Source organism: Lonchura striata, chromosome 8 (genome assembly GCF_046129695.1).
Source record: "Lonchura striata isolate bLonStr1 chromosome 8, bLonStr1.mat, whole genome shotgun sequence".
In the NCBI taxonomy this organism is placed as follows: Eukaryota; Metazoa; Chordata; class Aves; order Passeriformes; family Estrildidae; genus Lonchura; species Lonchura striata.
In genome coordinates, this window is record NC_134610.1 from 11770064 (window position 1) to 11790488 (window position 20425).

Genomic DNA, 20425 nt, shown 5'->3' on the forward strand with positions numbered 1-20425 from the left:
TATTTTTTAAGTTTGATACTGTGATTAGTTCTCTGTATTTTGTTTTGGTTTTCTTTTGATCTCCTTCCTCCTTGGTTCAGAATTGATCTGGTGCCTGTTCTAATGATTAGATTTTATCATCCTGCTTGTTCCCACGGCGTCTTGAGAACATCGTCAAGGTCATTAGTCCAAGGGGCACATCTGTCTTGTAATTAAACTTGATGCCTTCTGTTGTGGTGTAGCACATTAATAAGAGGCAGTGATGTGGCTGGGTTTTCTTAAGTATTCTGAACTGAAAGGTGGCTGATCCTCTGTTAGCTGGGATTTGCATATCCAGAGATGTGCATGTAAAGTGGAATGGCACTTACCCATCCTCTTTGTTTCGTACAGCTTCATGTGGCCTACTTTTTTAAGGGATTCCCATAAGGTGTCCTAAATAAAACAAGGCGAACGAGTCCCTTAAGGAATGCTCTTCCACTGCCTGTTGCAGTTTAGTACTTGCATTATTAACTTGGGTCTGGGAGCTTTTAGAAACAGGTACACATATACTTGCTTTACTATAGCTTTGTCCAGAAAGAAAATCCATCAGAGTAATAAATAGGGGTTCATTCAGAGACCTGCAATCTGCATGATGTCACGAGAGTGTTGTAGTCATTTTGAGCCTGTGCAGCCTCACCCTGAATTAAGCTGACAGCTTACTGTGATGTTGTTACAAAGACTTTTCCCTCCCTACCAGACTCTTAAACCCATTGGTTTTGTGCCCTTTTAAAATTTAATCAGCCTTTCATGCATAGATTTATTGGGGAAAAGAAAGTCCTGTGTTACTTAGAAACATAAACATGCTAACACATAGCATTTGTAGACTGCTGCCTTATTCTGGCCTGTTCAGAGATTACTTTTAGAAAGACAGAAGTTGGTGGATTGTAGAATTAATGTTGGTCTGGAAATACGTTCCCTGTAGTCACAATCTTCAATAACTCTTCTCTGAGCAGTGTTCATTTCACTAGTTGCTCTGGTTTCATTGTAATTGTGAAAAATGTCTATTCACATCCGTAGAGTGCAGGAAATGTAACCTGCCTTGCTCTGTTTTTGTTTGCACCATAAACAAGAAGAGCTTCTGTATTTTTTGCCAGTTTGCTTTGCAGGAAAGCTAAGACTTCTCAATACATTGCAGACAAGAGCTTTGCACCAAAGAGTTCTGCATTTGACTCCAGCTCAGTATCTCATGCATCATTCATTTTTTCCCCTGCCATAAAAAGAGCACTACTGAGCACCTAATAATCTCTTACGAATAGGAAGTTAGATTGTTCTTTGATGTAATTATCTTCTGATTTAATAGTTGGTCATTTGTTAATGTCTCTTTCATTTCTATATGTTTGGCTCCTCAAACCTGCCTGCTGTCAGACCTCGGAGTCAGTTCTGATCTGTTAATAATATGTGATTCTAGACTGATACTAAAGCAATGGGGAATTTAAACCAAAAGATTTGATTAGTATATAACCAGAAAGTTCTGATTTTACTTGAAAATTTGAAATCCTTGACACAAAGGAGAATTGAAAAACCTATTCTTAAGGTGAAAAAAATGCATGATTCAGTGACCTTCAGTGACCCGGACAGAAACGAAGTGCCTCACAAATATGCACATTTCAAGTTGTCTTCTGGAATCTAGAATATAGAAGAAAAGAAGCAGAAAATAAAATTGTCTAGATTAAGATTAAAGGAAGTTTATTAGATTCATAATGTAAAACTGGTGATCTCAGCAGTTAAACTGAAGTGCCACTAAAGGCTTTGCCTTGATATATGAAGTTTCCAGAAGTGTGACTGAAGTAACATTTAAATAAAAAAGGTTAGATCTTTCAGCTGTTAATATTTATTAGCTGCTTTTTTTTCCCAGTAACTAAAACTTTGGCATTAATGTTGTGTTTTATTTATGTATTTCAGCCGAGTCGAGTTAAAAAGGCTGTGTGAAATATTTACTCGCATGTTTGCTGACCCTCACAGCAAGGTAAGACCACAAAGCCTTGGCTCGCTCTCCTGCCTTTCTGTGTGTGCACATTTGACACTGTTCCAGGATGAGTGGTTTGTATTTCTACCCCTGCCATCTGCTGGGGAAAACTGGCATTTAAAAATCTCCTTGGTTTGCATTTGTTTTACAAGGAGGAGATGTGTCTCAGTCTCTCTTATGTTGTCGGGAGCTGGTTACTCCTTTCTTCCTGAGGAGCAGCCTAAGCCTTTCAGAGGTCACCTCCTGGAGCCAGAAGTTCAGTTTGATTTGCACTTCTCTAGGGTGTATTTCTGGTGATACACAGGGAAGACTGGTCCACAAGGGGTCATGAGCATCACAGTCACTGGGGTTTGTGTGTTGTGTACACCTGGGAGCAGATGTCTCACCAAGATACTATTCTGATTCTCATAATCAAAGTCTTTAATATACCGACTTTGCCTTCCTTTAAATACTGACCTTTCAAGTTAAAGGCTGTGGCATGAATTTACAGACATTTCTTAAGAAGAAGTGGGCCACAGAATGGGGATTAGGGCCCATAGGCCCTAATAGGTTCAAGACTAGTGGATTTCAATGGGCAGCTAAGGAGGAGTAGGGAGAAAGGAACAGGGAATTTCATGCCCTTTTTTGAGTTTTGCTAGTTGAGGAAAACCACTATGGCTGTGTTAAAAACATCCGCAGTTGGGTTAAATGCAGTGTGAGAAAGAATAAGTTGTATAAATCTTTGTACTTTAAGACCTCTTGGTAAACCAGTTTTAATAAATGATTTTGGGTGGAAATTCCATGGGTAGGCAGAGTAGCCTGTCACAGGTCCTGCTCAAAACGTGCATTTTTTGCCTTAATTGTACTGTGGATCAGCTGTCCCACAGGTCTCACCAAGCTGTAGGTCCCACAGGTCTCACCAAAAACGTGTAGATTCTTAATGCTTTGGTTCCCCAAGGTTTGTGTAGTAGAAAGGGTGAAGGTGTAATTATTTGTTTGCAAAATAATCACAATTTCTGAGTAAGGTAGCAGTTCATTGCACATTGGGCTCAACTATGTCCTTTGTGGCCGCAGTGATCAGTCATCTTTCGCTGCTTTTGTAGAATTACAGATACAAACTCATTAGTTGTGGTGTTAAACACGCATAGCTTTGTTCATATAACTGTATATAAACATATGTTACTTTCCTGACTGAGGAGACTGAATCTGATCCAAGGCATGTAATGTTTTAAGTTACTCTGTTGAGAAGAGATTGTGTTTTAAGAAAATGTAAACTTTCAATGAATGTGTCTTTTATCTGTTGAGAAACTGCATCCTTGATCACTCTGTGTGCTAACGAGTGGTTTGTTTTGTTGCATGGCCTGCTTTGCCGTGGAATTCACAACAGAGAGTAAGTGTTTTCTGCCCCTTCCTTCCTTCATTTGTTACATGTGGTATTTTAATACAACACATTTTAGACATGTCTTGTCTGATTTTTTTTCCAGAGCAATGTAGTCACTAAAATCATTCATTCATAAAACTTTTATAACAAAATCATCTTGAAACTCAGACTATAAACCCCCTTCCCCTTTGAATATTTTTTATTTTAAGAACTGTATTTCTTTTTCTGACACTTGTTTTATTTATAGGTCTTCAGCATGTTTCTGGAAACCCTGGTTGATTTCATCATCATTCATAAAGATGACTTGCAGGATTGGCTTTTTGTTCTCCTGACCCAGTTGCTAAAGAAGATGGGAGCAGATTTGTTGGGGTCTGTGCAGGCAAAAGTTCAAAAAGCTCTGGATGTCACCAGGTAGAGTACTCAGATGGCAAATGTTGCGGAGAATTTCTGGGATTTCAGGAAGGTATGATTTTAGAAATCCAGTAGTGCTGTGATTTTGATGGCTCAATTCTTGATGAATATAAAAATAAAGGAGAACAAAGTTATGTCACAGTATTTCAAGTATTGAATTAAAAAGGCCTGTCTCTCTTCTAAATAAATAACTTTAAAGCATAAATTTTAAAATATATACCAGATTAATTTTAGGGTTTTATGGTGTATATGCTCAGATATCAGGGTTTTTTGATTGACTGGTACCCAAAAAATTGCAGTATTCATAATATGAATGGTGCTTTACCACAAAGTTCAGCGCCTCTTTTATGTTGTTCAAACACAAATAACAGGTCAGGATAGGACCTTGAGTGCTGCTGCAGTGCTCACAGCAATTCTGTACTCCATGTTCAGCACAGGACACTATTACAGTACAGTTGAGCTCATTCTAAAAATAAGATAATTAAAAAAGAAAATAGAAAGTAGTAAGAATCTAGGAGAAAATAGTGGGGAAAAAAGAGGCGAGAGATCAAAACCAGCTATGAACCCTAAGGACAAGATAAGCCAAGCTGCTTCTAGAGATAAGGGAACAAAGCAGAATCTGAAATGAAATGGACACCATGCCAACAGAAGTGTAAAGACAGTAGAGTGACAGTGTGCAAAGATATACTGATTTAGCAGTTTTCTCCAGTATTGTGTCAATAACTAGCTAATCCTTAAGCTTAAAGTTTCTATTGCTGATGGTAAAGTTACCAAGAAGAAAAGTGTGTTGAAAACTGCTTTGTAAGCTTTGAGGTATTGCATTAACTTCATTTATGTTGCATTACATTTTTGCTTTTGTTTTTTTTGGACAGGGATTCTTTTCCATTTGATCAGCAGTTTAACATTTTGATGAGGTTTATTGTGGATCAGACCCAGACACCAAACCTGAAGGTCAGTATCAAAAGCCATTTCACTAAAGCACCAATGTGCTTGTCTTAGCTTGTCATGTCAGGCATGCCATAAAGCATAAAACTCATGAGAAAGTAATGATTGTATTATGTGCATGATATAGAAACTATATTGGCAACTTGGAGATGTGTGCCACGAGTACTTCCTCCCCACCATGTGATGCAAGTCTTGTCAAACTGTAGTGGGCTCTGTCATGTGGAAAAAAATGCATCTTTGCCAGATCCTGAGCTTCAGAAATATCTTTGCATTTTTCAGGTCAAGGTTGCTATCCTGAAGTATATTGAGTCCTTGGCAAGACAGATGGATCCAACAGACTTTGTGAATTCCAGTGAGACAAGACTTGCTGTATCTAGAATTATAACTTGGACTACAGAACCAAAGAGCTCAGATGTGAGAAAGGTAAGACAGGAAAATGAAGTATTTGTATTAATTATTGCTCTTCAGGAAGGAGAAAAAACCCAAACCAACCTGTCATAAAGGTAATGAAAAGTTCAGTGATCACACTCAAACTTTAAAAAACCCTGATTTTGCATACCTTACTGTCCAAACAAAATTATCAATTCAGTCCACACACAATTCTGACTCACGTGTTGAGATATTTTTTTACTTGTGTGACTTCAACTACTATTACCATAAAAAAAAGAGACAATGATTCGAAAATGTGTTTTTTCTTAAACATTCTGGAAATATCTGTAGGTTTATATTTTGTTTAGATGAAGGTTTTGTGCTTTGTAGACTGAAAGCTAGCATAACTTCAGTGTTATGTTGTTAAAAGAAAGTAAACAAATCAGTAAGCTGCCAGGGGCTCTCAACCCCTCTCTTTTAAGGGCTGTGTGTTTATTTCTACCTGGAAAAATCTGACACAACTAGGTCAGGCCTGGGTAATAGTTACCTTCTTTATCTTGCTCTCAATGCAAGTGTCAGGCAAGCTAAAATGGGACGGGTAGTGATAATTATCTCTCCCAAGAGAAAAGCAAGACTTAGTTTTATGTAGTGGCATCTGTAACACAATTTAAAATTACCTTCTATTTCCAATAGGAGTTAAAGGCTTTGAGCTGTACTTGGATTTAAAAATCCCAGCCAAATTTTAAAAATTACAGAATGTAAAAATTGTATAAGAACTTTACATTCTATGCACGTAAAATGTTGACTTAATACAGAATAACATGCAATTTTATTACTTTGGAAATATTAATCTGATGAAAAGATTGCTGGGTATTAAATGTGCTGCCACACACATGTGTGCAGCATTATCCAGCAGCTGAAGGAAGGCTTCAAAGAAGCTGATTGGGTGTGTGCTATTTGCTTGCTCACATACAGATGATTGGTTCTGGGGAAAAAAGGAATATCCTCTTTTCTGAAGACTTCCTGCAAGGATTATTCACATCACTGTAACTGAAACTTGCTTCTGTAAGACAGCCTCCCTCAGGAAAAGAGGGGTATTTTAAATTCTGGACTTAGAGCTGGAATATGGATTTGCATTTTAATGTTTCCATGTCCAAAGTCAGAAAGAATTGATCATGCAAAGCAGCTGCTTCTGTGTTACAGTTCAGGTGAATCTCAAGCAGTTTATTTGGCTGCTGGGCTGTGAGGGGAAGTTGTAATTATTTTAAGTAGAAATATACATTGAAAAGCAAAATCCCTTTATATCAGCAGGAGAAACATTCCACCATTAGGGGTCATCATTGCTGCGTGCAAAGGGAAGCAGAGAGTATCTGCTGCAGCTGAAGAATTGGATGTTTGCTGTTCCCTGTGGGCTGTGGGGACCAGGTGCTCACTGTGTAGTGTCCATCCTTCTGTCTGTTCCAGTGGCTTGCACGGCTCTGGCAAAACTTCCAGCAGACTCTACCTGAGTAGTACTTGGGCAAGTGCCTTGTGGCTGGCAGGAGATTACTGAATCAAAATTCTTTTTATTAAACTTGCATATGACTTGGATTTGCCTTTGGTGCCAGCAGTTTCCAAATTAATTATTACACAGTTAAGCTAATTTAGGCTACTAAAAACAAATGCACAGGTGATCTTTATTTCATCATACCATTGCTGTACTATGATTTTATTAAGAACATAGTACAAACCAGAGACTTTAGAAGAAACAGTGTAGCTAAGGATTTATAAGCAATCACTGGCCATTATCTCTGTCAGGACTGTAGTTAACAGACTTATAAATTGATTATGCAATAGTGAATTGGATTATCAAGAGCCAATCTAGGCAGGTAAAATGTTCTGAAGAACACAATTAAATATTGCTGTGGTTTTTTTCTGGCAATATAACTTGGGGAAAAAATGTAGTACCTTTTTAATATCAAGATGATTCATTTAAGCATCTTAGTCCACCCTTGTGGAAGGTATTATGGTGGCCTTCAAGATGTGTGGTTTTCTAAATGCAAAGCAAGCCCTGTAAATACTATAAGAACCTGAAAATGGAGACAGCAGTGGAGATTATTGGGAGAAGGATTTTTGTCTTTCGTTGATTGAAGTACCACAAGTGGCCTGTAAAAATAGTTTTTCAATAGAATCTGCTCTTAAGACTACCAGTGCCATGAACTCAACTCCTGCAAGTGACAAAGAGCTCCTGGGGAGTGCAGTCCTGTTTACAGGTGTGGCTGACTGGGTGGAACAGTGATGCTGCTGCTCAGCTGCTCGTGGAGCCAGGGACTCTTTCCCCCAGGAAATGGAGTCCCACGGCCAATGTCCTCTTCACCCAAGTCTGAGTTACTGAATTCTACCATAATGCAAGTAACATCTGCATGTGGTGGCCTTGTTGTTCTGTCTGGGTTTTACCTTTGAGCAGAGGCAGATAAAGCAAACTTCCTCACACTGGTGATGTCTGTCAGTGAGGAGGGCATGTGGCTGCTGTGTGCACATGGCAATTAGTCATGCAGATCTGATCCTGTAATAGCAATCAAGGCATCTGTTCAAGAACAGAACTGATAATATTTTCAGTCTATACTGAGATTATCCTTTTGTTAGTGATAGTCTGTCCATTACTGCTACTTACTATGTGTGATGGTCATGGAGGTCCAGCCACACAGTGTTAAGGCAGTGGGGAAAAATAGAACAAAAAATGTCATTTAACCCAACAGCCTTTTCAAACTGAATGCTACAGTTTTATTAATAACTTTGTTTTCTTGTGACAACACTTAAACAGACTTACTGAGCACACTTAACAAATCTGACACAACTTGAACTACAGCTTGTGTTTTGTAGCTAGTGAGATAAGAAAAAGTCAAAAGAAATGCTGTTTTGCATAAAGCAGTTTATGGTCCTATATGGAATGACATCTGTAGTTAAAACATAAGCTCTATTATCACAAGGAGAATGTGATGTACTATGAGGAACATGCAGTTGATACTAAAGTGTGCATTGACAAAATGTTGTGATTCCCTCTCAAGGCAGAAACCATTTAAACTGCTGATAGTGTAGCCATGAACTATGTGCAGTTAAAATTATTGTCAAGTTTTAGGTTTAAAATAAGGGGATCTGCAGTGTGTTATGGGTAAATATTTGTCTTGTTTTAAAGATTGTTAGTACTTGTGGGTGTTTACCCTGCATTCAGCTTAAGATTTACTTCCTGCAAGCCATGCTGGAAGAAAGGTGAGGACATTTGCCTTCCGTGCTGAGCAAAAGCCACGGGGCAGGAGCAGCTCCTGCAGTGCCATGTGGAGACCTGCATGGGATGTGGTTCCAGTGTGAGGAGAGCACCTGTTGGTGATTCCTGCCCATGCAGCCAGCTTGTGGCTTTTTCCCCAAGCAGAGCTTATCAGTGGGCAGGGCACAGATCAGGATTTCAGATAACTGAGCTGTAATTTTGACTGCAGTAGCATCTAACCTTGTGTGAGGTACTTGGCTTTCCTCTGCACTGATTTGTTTCCTGCTGTAGCAGGGTGTTAATTCTGATTTTTCCCTGGAAATTGTTTAAGATTTGATGAAATAATTTTACAAAAGCCAGTTAATTAGCACACAGAAAAAGAACACAATGGTAATGCCAGTACTGTGATGGCTGCTCTGTGAGGACATTGTAAGTCAGTAACTTCACCATCCTGTTAGTAATACTGCCAGCAGAGTTATTGTGCAATCCTTACGTAGGTAAGGTGCTGATTGAATTTGGATGACAGGCATGGGCTCTGTGTGGGAAAATACTTTGATCCTGGAAAAGAGCCATCAGTTTGAGAATGGAAATTAGAATAAGGGTTCTTATTTGACTTTGGCGAAAGCCTACAGAAACCTCGTGTCCAAGGCTTGTCTGAATGGAATTTTTTGTTTAACATGAGTGCCCAGAATTTGTGTGTGTGGAATCAGCTGTGAATGCGCACAGGATCTTAATTGTTCAGGAGGACCTTGTACAGGCTAAAGTGGGGTGAGGCCTCCTCAGGTGAATGACCAGTGACAATTCTTACCATCTTGTTACTCAGCCCAGCTCTGGTCTTAATGATAAATGACAAGATCTGTATTGCCTGATTGGTATTTGGACTACTAATCTCAGGGCAGAAGAAGTTTTTTCCTTTGCTCCAAATATCCTGACTGTCTTCTCTGTTGATGAAACATTCCTATGGTGGTTTTATTTTACAAGCCTGAAGGCATTTTTACAGGTTATGGGCAGCCTTGTGTCACGTGTACATCATGTTCTGCCTTCCACTTATGTAACTGGGAAAACTTCCTCTTTCAACTGGGTTTTGGTAAGAAAAACCAAATTGATTGCACTGAATCAAAAAACTCAGGAAGGTGCTTGTGTTGCTCTAATTTTCATAAAGATTAAGCCCTCCTGAAGGCTTGAGAGGAAGGCCCTTGTTGGATTGCTACCACTGGTTTGCAGGTGAAGTCGAGGGATATGGAAAAAAAATGAGTTTGGGATCAGATTTTTTTCACTAAAACTGAGGAACAGTTTCTGAATTATGAAGAAGATGGGGAAGATTTCAGAGAGAAAACTGCAGGCCAACTTCATAAGCTGAAGCAGGCAATGGAGATGTATTTACTTCTTTAATAATCCTCAAGGTCATTTCTTGAGAAATATTAATATTGCCACTTCGATCAGTAAAACCTATCTATCAGTGAAGATAGATCAAGCAACTTTAGATAAAATATTTCTTTGCTATCTGTAGGAGGACCAGTGACAGGATAGCAAACACTTCTAGGAGGACAAGTGAGAGGAAAGGAAATGAGGCTCCTTTGCATGGTAATGCCATGAGACCTCTAAAAACTCTTGGAAGTTTTAATCATCGATCTAGCATCAGTTTGATTTCAGCTGCTCTGGGACAGATGTGTAAGAGCACTCTCAGAGCCTCTTAGCTGAAATGGCATTGCTTATTTGTGCTGGTGTTGAGCAGTGAGCACTCAATGAACACAATGAACATGTTGGTCATGGCCTGTTACAGCAGCAGTGGCAAAGAGGACATTTGCAGAAATACTTTTAAATGGAAAATTATATTAGTACTCTGTAGCCACTAGAGGCCCTTGCCTTTCTGGGTCAGAGGTTTCTCTAGCACTCTTGCAGTATTCCTACACCAGACTTGTGCATCTCATGGACCCTATGATGAGCCAAGTTACCAGAGCACCAGCCATTAGGATTTCATTTCAGGCTTATGGAATCTTAAATAGGACTATGTCCATATTGCTGAGGTCAGCCTTTTGCCAAAGAATATTAAAAAAAAAAAGTCAAATTCAGTGTAAATGCCCAGAGGAACTTCTCAGGCATTTAAAACATAGTGTTAGGAAAAGGACTGTAATACATAAAAAATGACACCTGGTGAACTGTAGTGATTACTTGATTTAAAGCTCTTAGCACAAAAAGGATCTCTGTGTCCTAGCTGTGTTTCCAAAATAGTATCCCTCATTTTCTGTTTGTTTTGAATTTGATGCTGCAGAGCTATGAGAGCCCAAATATTTTAAGTGTACACAGTGTGAGGAAAATGGCTTTCACCTGCTGTTAGTGGCCTGAAAATGGGGATGTGCTTGTGGGGAGCATGGTTCTGGGGTAGATTTCCTTAAACTAAAAGCAATTTGAGTATACATACTCTGCACTTAAAGAGCTAGTGTGTATTACCATGTGAGAGAAGAAATGGCTTCCCAGAATTTGCATAGTCACACTTATGTATCTGTGCACAATATGTTTGTGTGTACGTGCCATTTATATAAGCATTCACACACCTACACAGGTATAGGTGATGTTTCTATTTTGAAAATCAAGTCTAGAGGTGATGTTTACATGATGCATTGCAGAGCTGTTTGCAGTGTGACAGATAATTCTGTTGTACTTCCTCTAGCATTTCAAAAATCCATGTAGATTAAGTGCATGTTTTCATTGCAAACCATATGACTTCAGTAGCTCCTCTTCTTTCTTAGTTTGTATGTGGGAACTTTTGCCTGACAATTCAGACTTCTATTGTGCCAGGTTTATAAGTAAAGTTTCTCAGTTGTTAAAGAAAGGTTTCTAGCCCTATACTGGAAACCTATGTTTCTAGCCCTAAAGCCTGTTTTTGCAACAGCTGCCATTTTATAATAAGCAAAGTTACTCAAGGTAGCCTTCATCAAACTTGATTTCTGGAATCATGTCTGGTTGTTAAGAAATAATGAACATTTTTGCCATGGTCTTTTCTGTGCCCAGGTCACAAAAAAGCAGCACACGTGAGTCATAATCTGCTGTAGAACAGTACTCCAAACATATGGTGGTTTGGTGCTGCATCTTTTTTGCTGTCACTTTTCTGAGATGTCTTTGACACTTGTAATGCTACTATCTCTGACTTGTAAAAGCCTTTTGTGATGTATAAAGTATGTACTGTGTAAAACAGAATAGCAACATGGATTTAATCTGTTTCTGTATTTAAATCTGTTAAACAAATTCTTCCCTTTCAGGATGTGGGTATGAACAGCATATGCTAATACAAGTGTTTTGGGAAAACTGTGTGTTTAAAAACTTGTACCAAGCTAATGTTCTTGGATTATGTATAAACTGCTAAAGCCACTGTGCTTTGCATTGCCATGTCTGTGATGTGGATGTCCTTGCTTATCTGATTCTAGGCCTGAAAAAGGAACAAACAGAAGGTTTGGTAGATAGATAGTTCCAGTGCCAGCAAATGCTTAATTGTCTGCTGGAAAATACACTGAAATAACACTTGTTTGGAGCTTGCAAACTCTCAGTAGATGAGAATAACTCACTTAACACCAGCTACTCATTGGAGAATTGAAGCCATGTGCCAGTGTGTGTGTTAATGCAAGCTGCCTAATGTGCAAATGCTACCCCTTGGTCTCAGTGGATCTCTATTTGATCTGCAGTTTAGCATAAATCAAAGTGACATGAGAGAGAGCTTCTCTGCTCCATTGTGCCTTAAGTTATTAAAAACCACATTTTTCTTACACTGGATGGTGATGCATTCAGAATATAATTGTGTGTGATACATTCAGAATATAATTGTGTTTGTCAAATGTGAGTTGATGTTAGTGAGGCTCTTCCCCAGACTGATTACACGATAAAAGGCATTTATAGGCAGTGTTGGTCCATCAGACTGATGTCCAGACTGGAGACAGGTGTTTGCAGTTTTTTAACCATAGTTTCCTCTGAACTTAGAGATGTCTGTGAGGGCAGGTGCAGGGAGATGCACCTATTCCTCCATTCCTGGCTGGCCAGATGCAAGTGCCATCTCAGTTCAGCACTGCCTAGCCTCTGCACCTCAGCAGAGGTTTTCAAGTGATTGTGGAGGCCACCAGGAGGTTGCCAAAGCAATGGCTTGTAGAAGAACTAAGGGATGCTCTGTAAGCCTGAGAGCTGCGGCTGAATTTAATTTTGAATTTAATTTCAGCTGCCCTCTGCCAAAAGGTATGTTCTTTTAATTACATCAAATAATGTTTTTTTTTATTAGTTTCCATTACTTGAAAATAAGCAAGAAATTGATCAGAATTCTTCTGCAGAAAGATACCATGTGTATTGTTTAGGTGATTGAGTTGAAATCTGTGTTTTCTCTGAATAATACCAACTTTCCTGTTTGTCAAACCCAGACGATGCATAGTTGGGTAGGTGAGGATTTGCCAGCTAGGACAACTACAGCCTCCTCAGGGCCTGGTGAAGGAAACTTGGAAGAGAAATGTAAACAGGTAGACTGAAAGCCTTGTACACTAATCACACTAATTGTGTTTGCAGTCTCAACTCAACTGTCTAGCTGTGTAAAGAGACCTGGACTGGGAGCCTGAAAAAACTGTGTCTGTCTGAAGTAATTTTTGGCTTTGATGTGTTTTTCTGTTAACTCTATTGTTGTAGTTCCTCATAGAGGATTATGGTACAAAGTCCCCTTCTTTTATGGGGCTGCCAGTGTTGGGAGCCCATCACTGATAGATGTTTGAGTAACTTGGAAACTGCCTTCACGTACTCAGGCAACTATTTGCTTGTTCTGCTTGGTCCACTGGAGCAGCAGCAGCAGTCATAAGGCTCTTTTTTTTAACTAACCACATTTCCTTTCTAAAATGAATGGATTTTCCCACTTATTTGCTTAATAAGCCCAAAAGATTTCCAAGACATTTTATTATTATTAAGCCAAGTTGAAAAAGTTACAGATTTGGATGAATCTGACTATCATCCACCATCTAGGTAAAAACAAAAAACAGATATTGCTGAAGCATTTGTGTCCCTTTAGTAGTTGATATTGTTGGACAGCAGGAATTGCAATGACCTAAGTGTGACACTTTGGGAACTGCTACTGGTTTGTGGAACCTGATCTCTCACTGCATTGTGATAAGGAAAATAATAAAGTGACATAAGTAATCCTTTGCAAATGATTCAATAACCTGACACTGAGCCAGACCCCTCCTCTAGCATAGTCAGGCTCTGAAGTGAATGGAGTTTGTCCAGCTGAAGCCAGCAGAGAATGGCTTCATTAAGATTAGATAATCTGTAGGGTCTACGTTATATGTCACTGAAGGAGATGGATTGGTGTTCTGTACTAATGGTACAGGGACGCAAAGGCAAGGGAAAATTCAGATATTACTTTCTTCACACTATATATCATCAAGCATGAGTGTTGCATGGAGAATGTTTGTACATTGTGTACAGAAACAAGTTTTTTTATTGCTTGTTATATTTATTTACTTTGACAGTAATCTAATGAAGCAAGACGTCCAGAAATTCAGAGATTATGAAAATGTCCCTGGTTTGTCACAAGCTGAAAATCCAAAGATTTAAAATTCTTAGAAACATTATCTGTAGAAGATGTCCTTTGATTAGGTAAAAATATGCTAGATAAGTGAGACTTAGATTATCAAGTGTTTCCAAATCTAACTATTACGACAGATGTGGAAATGCTGCTCCTGATGTTCTTCATTACTGAAATAAAATTACTTGTGTTAGAAACATTTCAGGAGTGGAACTTGGAGCATGTTACAAATGTGATTTCAAACTAACATAGACCTTCCAGCTTTTGAGGCCAGTAAGTAGCAATGTTGATCTTAGAGTGGTAGGGATCAAGACCTTTGTGTATTAAATACTAAGTACGAAATTATGGGCACACTTTCAAATAATGACTTCTGCCTGAAATAAACCTGGAAGTGCTTGGATGTCTGAGGACAATTTGGAAAGAGCACAGACAGGGTTTTACCCATGCTACTCCAGTGTTACCTTTGAGGCCTTTACTGGAGCACCACTGTCAGGATGTAGTAGTCCCTGGCTTTATTTCAGAAGGTATATACTATAGGTCTGTTTTCTTTGAGGCCATAGAAGATTGTGAACATTGGGAGCTACTGTTAAGCACATCATTCAAAGCCCAGTGACTATTTACAGGTTATAGGAAAGCTGCTGAGGAGTGCTGGGTATACAGAATTCTGGCAGACACTCCTAAAGACAAGCTATATTTTGTGCAAAGAGGGAGGGCAGACATAGTTTTCTTGTTATTAAAGCCAAAGAGCAAAAGTGTAACAAAACTGTTGTGACCTCTGAGATCTGAAACTTCTCTCAGCTACTCCTGTGGGACAATGTCTGTGCTATTTGTGTTTGTGGTGAAGCTTTGCTGAATGTTTCTCTCAGATCTCTGAGATGCATTTCGAACATCTTTGTTGGGCAGCTCCTGACTTACCAGTTGATAACTCCAGATATTCTAATCTCTAAGCAATCTCTCAATCTGTGGACCTTGTTGATCAATTTTTGTGGGGTTTGGTTTGGAGGCTTTTTGTTTTGTTGGTTGTTTTTTTTTTTTTTTTTTTTTTTTTTTTTTTGTTTTGTTGGTTTTTTATTTAATCTCAATGAATGTGAGATCTGCTTGTTCTGGCACAGAGGATCTGCATGTTCACTCCTAACTATCGAGCATACGCATGCCGTTCACCAGTGGGAACGCTGGCATGACTTGTCACTTTGCATTCAGTTCAACTTGCTGTTCCTTGTTCTGAGATCTCTTGTGTGCAGTAATGTTTTTATTACAGAAAATACTGTGCTGGTGAAAGCTTAAAAGTTCTTGGATCAAAATGGACAGAAATGCACTTCCTTGTTGGATCCCAGGCAGGCTTCATGACAGAGTTGTCCAAAACTTCAGGTCAGAGGAGGGTAGACAATGCAGTTGAGAAGGCCACAGCGAAAACTATCTCCCCACTTCTTTCATCCTTAGGTCTATAGAAGGGAGTGAACAATGACATACTGTGTTTCTGTTCAAGTCAGTAAGAGTTTTGGCAGGAGAGGCAGCATGATCCATCTGGTATGAAGTCTGAAGACCTGTTGTTTGCTGCAGTCCTTGGAAGCCTGTTGAGTGCTGTGGGCCTTGGTTCCTTTGGTGGCCATATGAAAAGGATGATACCAAACTTTCATGGATGGAAAATGTTTTTATATACAAAGCTGTGCTGGTTGCTGCTGATGGCAGAAGAAACAGTATAGCTTGAATTGCAGTTTGCACACTGAAACAATGGGGTGCTGTAATTCTCCTCTACTGTGAAGGGTACTTGTGTACCCAAGTTCATCATCTGTGAAGAATTCCATTGCACAGGGAATTGCAGATCCAATTAATTATGGCAACTTTGTGACCACATCACTTACTAAAAAATCCTTCTTTAAAGTGATGAGAACTATGAATGTAGATTTATCCCCACAGCAGTGAATTATGTTTGTACTCTTTTCAAAATTATTTTTCATTTTTAGGAGATTTTAGGAAGTTCCTGAAAGGGTCAAACCCAAGTGTCTGCTCTCCTAAGCATATGTGTATGCTTTTCCAAAATAAGAGCATGTAGCTTTGCTGCTTAACTTTGTGAGCCCAAGCTACTGCTTTGTGTCTAGATATGTGTTCTGGAAGTTGATGTGTCAATGGAGAAGGTGCTGCTGCAGACTGTCAGAGGTCCTTCATCAGAGCTTCATTTTTATTGTTCTTTTTATCAATGTTTGTACACTTTTGAGGTAAAGTCAGGGAAAAAGCCCACAGAACTTGTGCATCCACACAGGTTGGATGCTGCTGGGGAAGTCTAGTTAGGAACATGTGATGTTAATTACTTTTTCAGGTCTGTACACTGTGATTTATTCTGCTTCCATTCCCATTTGATTCCATTGTCTTCGTTCAGGATCTGCAGAGCACTATGTTTGCTAATGGACTAGGGGAGGTCCTGTTCTGGCAGGATTTCTCTGAGGCACATAAAGCAAACCCTGTCCTGTAAAATTAATGGTAGAATTCTCAATTGTTTCAGTGGTACCTTGGTTTCACTTACTAAGTTTAGGAAATGTGGTGGAGTCTGTCTGGTCTGTGGTCAAGAGAATGGTGGTTGTCACCATCCTCATGAGTCTTCCACTTCAGATGCAGTCTTTTATTGCTGAAAAAACCTGAGCAGTCAAGACTTAAAAGGAGAGGTGGATTATCTATTTGATGAAAGAAATTTGGGATCCCTAGAAGTAGAAGTGATTGGGTGGAAGAGAACTCATCCCATTCATGCATAAAAGAGGGGAACTCATCCCATTCACACATAAAGTAAAAAGCACGGGAATGACAAATTTCAGCCCTAGAGTCTCCATACTTGTTTGAACTTCTAGTTTTATTTGTTTTCAGTAAATCTTTGCAGTAACTTGTTCAATTGAAGTATGTTCTGGACAGGACAATGGTAAGAGTTTCTCACTAGGCTGTGAATGGCTGTACACTTCACATCTGGAATAATAATGATATAAATGTAGAAATATATTTAAGCTTTAAGAACTAAAACTATTGCTGTTAGTAATTCGTTATGATATATCACAAAGACCATTTCAAAGATTTGCCTGTAGGGGAGTCTTCTTTTTGAATGAAACACACATCATTTACTGTAAGGGTCACTACCAAGAGAATACATGCTCTTTTCAAAGAACAAAAACTGATGGTCTCTTTTTTCTTCTTCTTTTCAGGCAGCACAAATAGTCCTGATTTCTCTCTTTGAATTGAACACTCCTGAGTTTACCATGTTACTTGGTGCCTTGCCAAAAACATTCCAGGATGGTGCTACCAAGCTCCTGCACAACCACCTCAAGAACTCCAGTAACACCAGTGTGGTGAGAGGCCCTTGTCCTTGCAAACAGCAGAGGGCCAAAGACAGCAGCTCATTAATAAGCTGTTGCAGATGTTCAGTTCAAATTATCTGTAACTGTTGTCTTGAAGCAATATGGCAACGGAGGCTTTTGTTTGATTTTGCTTTTAATAGGGACCATTAAAATAAAAAACTCAGTTATTTTAAAATTTAATGTAGTCCTAACCAGAAGAGATTAAAAAAAATGACTGAGAAGTGCATTAAAATTGGTGGGGTTTGTGCTTTCAAGTTGGTGGTGCTTTTGAAAGTCCTGCCAGTAATGACTTTTTGGCTAAAACAGATCCTGATACCACAGAATTTCTGGGCTTATGACTATTATTGAGATCAATTTAATAACAGTTGTACTGTCTGTTAAGGAGCTTGCACGATCTTTAATATGACCTACAAGGTCACCTCACTCTATGCCTATTACCTTATGTTTTGCTTTTATATGAAGCTCTTACATATTTTTATTTCTCTGAAGGAATATGAAATTTCTTTCCCTTCCCAGAGCAGCAAGGATTAGGGATTTTTTTTTTTTTTCTTTTTAATGTGGAAGTCTTGTGAACTTGCTGGAATTTGAACCCTCCTATCTTTGCACTTCCACAGGGCTAAGTAGAATTTAGTGTAAGCTAGAGCTGCAGTGTTTGGCTTCCAGGCAAATGGTCTGGATTCTCTAATACTTTTGACTCTATGTGAAAAGTGTCAGAATTGAGAGCAATTTCTACTCATTTTGCTGTGGTGTAAAAGATTGTGCAGGCCAATGGAAAAATGCTAAGGCTGCTTACTTAGGCTCCTAACAAGCATAATCAGAATGTTTTAGACAATGTGGAAAATAGCTGTGTAATTAGAATACTAAATTGTCAGCATAATGATGAGCATATTTTGGAGCCTTGCAAATCTTGTTTGAGAAGCTGGATTGATTGACCATTGCTCTGGCAATATTTGCAGGCCATACATGTGTATTTAAATTGCAGGTACTGTGGGTTGTAGAGAAGTGCACATACACTTTCTTTATCCTCAGAGTCATATTTTCAGGAACATATTAATGACTACATGATCCATGGCTGTGGGTTCTTAGGTCAAGAGGCATAATCAAAACTGCATTAAGCTTGTTTAGAGCAGACAGAGGCACTGTTTGGACCTGTTGTTGTACTCCAGGCTGTGCATTGCAACACGTTGCTAATCCCTGTCTTCCTGCTTCTGTGTCAGGGTTCCCCCAGCAATACCCTTGGTCGGACTCCTTCCCGGCACTCCAGCAGCAGAACCAGCCCCTTAACTTCACCTACCAACTGTTCCCATGGTGGACTGTCTCCAAGGTAATGTGGTAGGCTGATTAAACCCCTTGCAAAATACTCAAGGATTTCAACACCAAGTGTGCGTTTGCAGAATATGACTCACTTTGAAAGCAAAAACAAGACAATAAGTGTACAGTAGATTTCTGCAATATGTGATAATATGTGGCAGGTGATTGACTTCAGTGTTCCAGTCCTCATGCTGTCTGTGTAATCTTAATGTCTTTTCTTATCATACTAATTTTCTTTTGTGGCCTTTTTCAGAATTAGCATCTGTGGATAATAAAGGTAATATTAATTGGCAGCATTAGAAATAAGGTCTTGTTGAAATTGCATATGTCACAAAGTCTGTGATGACTCTCTGAACAGAAGTTTCAGATTATGCCATTTTTTAGGTGTGGACCTGTAATCAGTAATTCTTCTGACTATATTACAGGGCTTGTGCTGCTGAGAGAAGTGCTGTATCTGCTGTTCCCCTCTTATTCTTTGTGAGGATGCAGGACAAGCAGAGCTGGTGACTGTGTTTCAGTGCTGAATACCTCCCAGATTGTTCACCTGGCTCCTCACCAGAGAGCAGTGGCCTGGTTTTTTGAGCAGCAGGTCTGTTGCAGCCAGGTGTTTTGCTGAAGCTGCAAGTGCTACCCTAGAATATATTGGTCCACTCCAAAATCTTGTATTCAGCCAACATGAACTCTTGGCTGCTGGGAATGTGGATGTTTTGCAGCATTAAAACTTAGAGCAGGGGAGATGGCAATATGGACAGGATGTTCTGGGACCATAAAAATATTAGAGGAAAGTAGCAAGCTGTTATCTGGACAAGCTCTGGTTCATGCTGGAAAAGCTTAAATTCTGTGGCCTGTGTCTGCCTGTCCTCTTCATTGGTTGTGGGAGAAACACAAAGAACCATGTTGGGTGAGGACTGCAGTTCATAGTGCAGTGTAGTAGTTTATATTGAAATCTGTTGATCTACCCATGTTACTTGCAGAACTCTCTCTGAAGGGATGCTTAGACATGTTCTTCATGTTAAGAGTTCCAACGTGTCAGGAAAAGTACAGGCCTTTAGCATTTAATGAATAATTATGTTAATTCCAGCAGCATAGGAATCATTGGGGTTTCCTGAGAAAATTTTGGGTGTCTAAATACATCTTTGTGACTTCTAAATCTGCTGTAATTCAAAACTAAACCAAGAGCTTGCAAGCCAAAGCCAAGTTGCCTATTATGAGTTTTTTCCACAAAGGTTTCATTAAGAAATTAAGTGGTAGAGTTTCAAGGGAACAGTTCCAACTATGTTGCTTCCTTTTTGAATAACTTGAGCATTGTTGCCCTGCTGATTTCTGTCCTGGGAAATTATTGACTGTATCTCCCTGTGGTTACGTTGTGGTTTTGTTTGCCGTGGTGGCATGTGGCACTTATTTTGTAATTCCACAACATTTTACCATGCTTTTTGGGTTTTGCCATTGGGACACAATTGCTTATTGCCACTTCACTCACTGTTTTGTATTTGTCTTTGCGTTCTTCTCACCTCTTGATGTCAGGAGACAAATATGACAAGTATTGATTAAAGCATCCAGTATACATTGTTGCTGTTGCTTTCTAGCATTTTGTATTTAGAAACGGAAAGGTTTCTTCTACATGTGATTTGTTCTCAAGTACTAGTTTGAGAGGGCATATAATTCCAGAGTACTCTGCCTTGGATGCAGTTGGCCAGAAATCTCCTTTAGAAAGCAATCATTCCTTCCATTTTCTATAGAGTTCTTGGAGGTGTTTAATAAAAAATTTAGGTGACTTTTCCAGAAGTGTGTCCTGCTTCCTTGCTAGATTTAGTTATTCAAGGGTGATGTTTAAAAATTACTCTTCAGTGATAGGTAAAGGTGGAAGGTGATATGAAATACATACACTTCCTAAAAATATTTGGAAGGGACAAGC

The 20425-nt window shown here is 39.1% G+C and overlaps 1 protein-coding gene across 1 annotated transcript in view; it reads left to right on the forward strand.

The window, feature by feature from the left end:
* CLASP1 (cytoplasmic linker associated protein 1) overlaps positions 1–20425 on the forward strand; it is a 166749-nt gene that overhangs the window by 117904 nt on the left and 28420 nt on the right. Inside the window, exons 28-33 of the mRNA XM_077784947.1 lie at positions 1921–1984; positions 3592–3755; positions 4628–4706; positions 4980–5123; positions 17047–17190; positions 18417–18523. Coding sequence (XP_077641073.1) covers positions 1921–1984; positions 3592–3755; positions 4628–4706; positions 4980–5123; positions 17047–17190; positions 18417–18523 — 702 coding nt within the window. The remainder of the gene's footprint in view (positions 1–1920; positions 1985–3591; positions 3756–4627; positions 4707–4979; positions 5124–17046; positions 17191–18416; positions 18524–20425) is intronic.